The 6,351-nt window shown below is 37.2% G+C and overlaps 1 protein-coding gene across 1 annotated transcript; it reads left to right on the top strand.

Moving 5' to 3' along the window:
- The first annotated feature begins 268 nt into the window (after window positions 1–268).
- LOC145039509 (uncharacterized) lies at window positions 269–1,047 on the top strand. The gene is made up of 2 exons (XM_078987552.1): window positions 269–394; window positions 472–1,047. The coding sequence occupies exons 1-2, from the start codon at window positions 269–271 to the stop codon at window positions 1,045–1,047; spliced, it is 702 nt and encodes a 233-aa protein (XP_078843678.1).
- The last annotated feature ends 5,304 nt before the right edge of the window (window positions 1,048–6,351 follow it).

Raw genomic sequence — 6,351 nt, 5'->3', positions numbered from 1 at the left:
AGACTTGTAATGCTATCGTATATGCTTTATGATCTGTATCGGAACATGACATCCCGACTTTTGATTATGAAATGAAATCATATTTCTTTATGAAATGTTTTGATAAATATCTATTTTATCATGTTTTGTTTTTGGGAACAAATTCCGCATCTCTTTTAAAATTAAAAGGACTTACTCTGAAAATTATTTTTAAAAAGCATAAATGAAATCGGTCTTTTCTGGCCGAGATTTTGGGGATGTCACATCCTCTAAGACCAGACTTAAACAAATGCGAGATGAAGGATGGGAACCACTCTTAAATGATGTTACTTTGTTTTGCGAAAAATGTGATATTGAAATTTTGAATATGGAAGATCCATATTACAGTGGAACAAGTCGTCGTAAAGGTTCACAGGTTAGCAACTATAAAGTTGATCTATTTCTTCAATTTTCTAAATTAATCATTAACCTGTTGTTCTATTTAATTCGCAGATTAACCACTTACATCACTATAAAATTGATGTATTTATTGCGGTCATAGATATGCAATCTCAAGAGCTCAACTATCGATTTAATGAAGTAAACACATCATTACTTGTTTCTATGGCTTCTTTTTGTCCAAGTAAGTCTTTTCAAGCATTTAATGTGGAAGAACTACTTCAGATGGCAACCTTTTATCCAAACGAGTTCCCAGAACATGACATTGGAACACTTAGAGCAAGTTTTCAAAATTATATTGTGGATGTACGTGGAGATGCAAGGTTTAATAACTTGAAGGGAATTGGAAACTTGGCAAAAATGATGGTTGAAACGAACAAACATACGATATACCCAATGGTGTATCTTCTACTAAAATTAGCATTGATATTGCCCGTTGCAACATCCACAGTGGAACGTGCTTTTTCTGCAATGAAGTTGATAAAGAACGATTTGCGTAATAAAATGGGTGATCAATTTATGAATGATTGTCTAGTTTCTTATATTGAAAAAGATGTGTTAGATGGTATTAGCAACGACATACTTATAGATTTTTTTAGGGATATGAAAACTCGTCGTGAACAATTGTAAGAAATTTATGATTTTTTTTAATTAGTTTGATCTTTGGTATTCAAGTTAATAAATATTTTCCTAAGATGGTATTACCGACAAACCGACCCGATAACCATTTTTTTGACCCATTTATTTTATCATTTCATTTATGGGACACACGTCAGTTTGAATCCTAGATTCGCCACTGACCACTACCACTTGCTTAAATGATGTACTTCCCATATGGCTAGGATTATGGAAGAGAGAAAGAAAAGTGAAAGGAAGAGAGCCAAAAGTATTTTCTTGGTCGTGGCCTTTTGTCCTAAACACTATGAACCATAGCCGCTAGGGGTGATGCATACGACCTTGGTGCCATTGACAACTTAGCCACACAAAGTAGTATGTGGTAAGTATACCTATCGGCCTAACAAGTTCAATATGGTGTGATGATAACATTTTTCATGTGACTAATAAGAATGTTCGTTTGGATGAATCAGTTTGATTTGATCAAATTTAATAAAACCAAATTAATTTCGTTTTTCAAAACATATATCCGAATAATTCCAATTAAATTCAAATTTGATTTGAAACAAACAAATTATAATTTGGTTTGATTCATTTTTACAATTTGGTTTCAAGATGTGTAAAATATATATATATATATATATTAATTTACTTTAAATAAAAATAATGTTTTAGTTGTAAATTAAAATTTATGACCAAATATTAAGAAAAACTATCATAAGTTAATATTCTATGGATAAATCTTTTGAAAATGATGTATTAAAGTTTTTATTGGGTAACATTTTTTAATCTATTTAAAATTCAGACTAACTAAAAGACTAAAAGACGTATATTAAACACAAAAATATCTATATAAAATTGTTATTATTATTATTATTGGATTATTTAGTTTTTATTTTATTAACCGAAACCAATCCAAAATTCATAATAATAATTTAGTTTTTTCTGAAAATACATTCGAAAATCCAAACATCTGACAAAATATTTTAACCCAGAAGACTAATTGGACAATTCAATTTTATCAAAATAATGAACAACCCTAGTATCAAAATAATGAACAACCCTAATGGCCAAGTGATGAGTATACCTCATGACCTTATACACGTTTAGTCTTATTTTTAAAAAATTGATACCAATGGTCTTTATAGTTACGAGATCCGTAATTTTTTGCCTCTTAGAGTCTTAGGTGGTTACTGTCAAACAAACACAATAAACATTTTAATCACATGTAGTCCTATAGATCTACCGGTCAACGAATATCAACAACTATCATATAATCTTACATATCTATCCCATACTCATATCATAAATCAATGTATAACAAGATATCAATCCAATGGGCTTGCTTTGGTGCCTTCGACCTGTAAGTACAGTGAAGAGAACTCAGCTTAATCCACTGAGTATCTCAAACAAGTGCTCGGACCGTTGATCTGGAAATCCCCGCTTGTTAGCACCATCAAATAACATCCAATTAATAATTGGATCTCGAATTGATATCAAGAATCTAAATTAATTGTCTAATGACCAAGGTAAAAGACCATTTTCCCTTTCTTACCTGGCCAAAAACCAAAACCCAACCCATTTGCTAAAAAAGTCCAATTCCTAAATGGCATCCCAAGGCTCAATATAGACCAAATTCCTAATTGGGTCCAAAAACCATCATGATTCTAATTCCAAGAAAGCCCACAATCAATCTGTGGCCCAAAGCAACGATTAACATAATTGAAAGACACATGCTAATATAAAAGCAACGATTAACATAATTTAACGACACATGCTAATTAGTAAGTCAAAATTGTTCTTTATTTTTAGGAATAATGACTTAAAAGGGTAATGTATTTTTCGATTTGTACATATTTAGTCACTGAGTTTTTTTTTCATCCACATTTACCCCTACAACTTGTTAAATTATACACATTCAGTCTTTATGACCGGCTACTCCAGGTTAGATGGTAAAAATGACTTAGTAAGGTAATATATTTCTCACTTTGTACACGGTTAGTCCTTAATATATATATATATATATATATATATATATATATATATATATATATATATATATATATAGCAAAATAAGTCATTTTCGGTTTTGTACACGTTTAGTACTTATAAATGATTTCTTAAGGTTTTTCTCATGACAGTTGGATTGAATAATCTCAGAGTAAGTGATTTGACCTTGTTGCGCAGCTCTCGTCCGAGTCTAACCGTTTCAGGGATGAATCTTCTACTCGAAGGATTATCCGAGCCTTCTGTCGAGTATAAGTATTCTTCAATTGGTTATGGACAAGGATTTTGTTTTAATGGTAGCATCGAGATAGTCAGGATGGGAAGTTTTACGGTTGAACAATTCAATGAGGTGTTGGCATGGTAGTTTTTGGAGCATAGGCGGTCCTTCAGAGAGAGATCATTATAGATTTTAGATCTTGGAAAAACATAAGTTGTTCTTTGTATGGCAGTAGGGTTTATGCTTCATCAGATTTGGAAAGGTTTCGATGGTTGGGTTCAGTTCCCTTGGGAAGGCCATTGATTGTGCAGAATGATAGTGTTACTTCCAGGTGGACGAGTTCCGGTGGCAGTGGGAAATGCTAGTTAGTCCAGGACAGGTAAGAGGAGAGTTGCGGGTGTGGTGCGTGAGATGCTTGCGGGGTGGGTGACTGTAGCGGACATTGAAGATGAAGTCCAGTTTAAGTGGGGAGAGTCGTAACACTCGGAAATCGGAAGGCTAAATGAGGAAAGAAAATCTCCAAACAAGAAGTCAACTCGTCGAGTTCAAGGGTGAGAACTTGACGAGTAGGAACGATGGTCATGTGTGTTTTTGAAAGACCAACTCGACGAGTTAGCCTGGGTTTGGGAAACCCTAAATTCGAGATTTTGCACCCTATTTAAACACTCTATGACTTGGGTTTTAACCCCATTTCCAGCCTCCATTGTCCAAACCCTAGATCTCGAAACCCTAATGCTTGTGAGCCATTTTTTAGTGAACTTTGTGTATTCATGGCATAAATGTGCAAACTTTATGACCATGGAAGCCCCATGCAAGATTTATGTAACATCCCAAAAATCCGTACCAAAATTTTTTCTTTAAATCGTTATCAAATCCATATTCATAGAAACATATCATAAGTCATAACATAAATTAAGAGTAATAATTCCAAAACATATTTCATTATCAGAGTAAAACATCCCAAGCTGACGAAACAATGGTATGTGCCATGTGATCACCCCGAGCTCTTCACTCCGCTACCGGAAGTACTTGAAACCAAAACTGAAAACCGTAGGCACGAAGCTTAGTGAGTTCCCCAACCTACCACATACCATATAATCACAAAGCATACATATTGCATATACTGGGCTACGCCCACTATTTCGGGCCTCGCCCGCTACTTCGGGCCCCGCCTAGCTTCAAGCCCCGCTCGGATACATATCTGTTTCTTTTAGGCCCCGCCTGTCTCTGGGCCCCGCCCACTAAGCACATATAGTATAAAATAGCATATAACACATAACTGAACATACCCTACTGTAATCCTGTCCTTAGGCCTCGCATGTCTTGGGCCTCGCCGATGTCCTGTCACTAATGAGTCCTGGAACCCCGTCCAAGCTCCTACGGTAAGTGAGATACGGGCCACGCCCACACTCACTCCATGCCTATCTCGGGCCTCGCCCATGCTCTGCTACTAATGAGATATGAAACACCGTCCATACTCTGCTCTTGGTGAGATACGGGACCTTGCCCACACTTACCTTCCTACCAGGCACATACATGCCTTACATAGACAACAAGTATACTCTAACACGCAAACCATTCCTTAGGCACCCGCCCAACATCGGACCTTGGTCCAGAATATCATACTAGCAAACAGTGCCTAGGGCTATCCCCCGGGTCTTCCTACTCATAACTACATGGGCTGACATTGTGGTTGTAGACCCATTCACACAAAGGGAAACTCACCTGCACTGCTAAACTTGCTGATAACCCTCTGGCTGCTATCCGATAATTCTCTGAACCGCTGCTCCACTAGCTCCCGAGCTATCAATATCAATATCATATAACACTTAGTCCCAAACTGAACTCTTAGAAGCCGTCTAAGTCCACTCTTTCCAAAGTCAAATTCCTGGTCAAAGTCAACCTTCTTGACTGACTCTACTCGCTGAGTCGCCCCAAGACTCATCGATTCCATGCATTTAGAAACTCCTATAAAATGACTCAACTCACCGAGTCACCCCAAGACTCGTTGAGTTCAACGATCTCTGAGTCCCATCCTGTCCAACTCACTGAGTCTCCACTCAACTCACCGATCTAAGTCTTAACCCAGAAAGGTTAGTGCTTCGCGACCTGACTCGCCGAGTCCAAGAATAGACCCGCCGAGTCCATGACAATCTTCAACAAACTCATCGAGTTGTTCTTCCAACTCGTCGAGTCCATGCCCACCTTCATCCAACTCGCCGAGTCGCTTTAGTTATTAATCCATACAGTGGCTTTTCGAGCCATGCAGGGGCTCCAACTCATAGATCCACTCTTCCCAAGTCCATTCCTCACGTAAAGTTGCAAACTTTACGTGAAACCAAGGAGATATGGTCTTAAAACACTCTAGGGCTATGTTTTGTGACAAAAGGGCTTCACCAACAACTTATTGGCATAAACTTTATGGCTTTATAGATCCTTAATAGCCTAGATCTGAGGTAGCAACCTCAAATCTACTCCAAACTCGGAATAAACCTCCTCCATACTCAAAATGCCCAAATCTCAACCATAATATAGATCTAAATGCAATAAGGTCAGCTTATTACCTCAGGGGATCTGAAAAGCCACACTTATTCTTTGACCCGAATCTCGCTCGGACTCGTCGAGTTCCACCCTAGACTTGACGAGTTGACCCCTTTAACTTAAGGTTTTCTGATATGTGCATATTTAGTTCATATTAAGTGTATATTTTTATTCATTTATTAGCTAAATTGTTGCATTTCATGGACAAAAGGTACTTAAAAGTGCTTGAATTATGTTTTCAGTCCAAAAGTGAAGCTCAGAAGCAAAAGGAAGCAGGAGAAGCGGTTAGGAGCTCGGGAATTAAACAAAGAAGAAAAACACCAAAAACAACACCTACTCGGCGAGTCCAAGTGATTATTCGAGAAGATAAAGATTCAAAGACTCGGAGACTTATCGCATACGGGGATTGTGAGATGGACTCGACGAGTCGGCACCTGACTCGACGAGTCGTTGCGTGTATATAAAGATAACTTCTCAGTTCGTTAAAAGAAATTTTGGAACCCTTTTGGAGAGATTAGCTACAACTGAAGAACTAGAAAAACCTAGAGAACGAA

Source organism: Lactuca saligna, chromosome 4, assembly GCF_052625555.1.
Source record: "Lactuca saligna cultivar CGN05327 chromosome 4, ASM5262555v1, whole genome shotgun sequence".
Classification (NCBI taxonomy): domain Eukaryota; kingdom Viridiplantae; phylum Streptophyta; class Magnoliopsida; order Asterales; family Asteraceae; genus Lactuca; species Lactuca saligna.
This window is presented reverse-complemented; position numbering and strand designations above follow the sequence as displayed.

Excerpts from the sequence above, each read along its gene's own strand:
- LOC145039509 (XM_078987552.1), top strand. The coding sequence starts at position 269 with ATGCGAGATGAAGGATGGGAACCACTCTTAAATGATGTTACTTTGTTT. Across the intron at positions 395-471 it reads GTCGTCGTAAAGGTTCACAG|ATTAACCACTTACATCACTA; the intron begins GTTAGCAACTAT and ends TTTAATTCGCAG.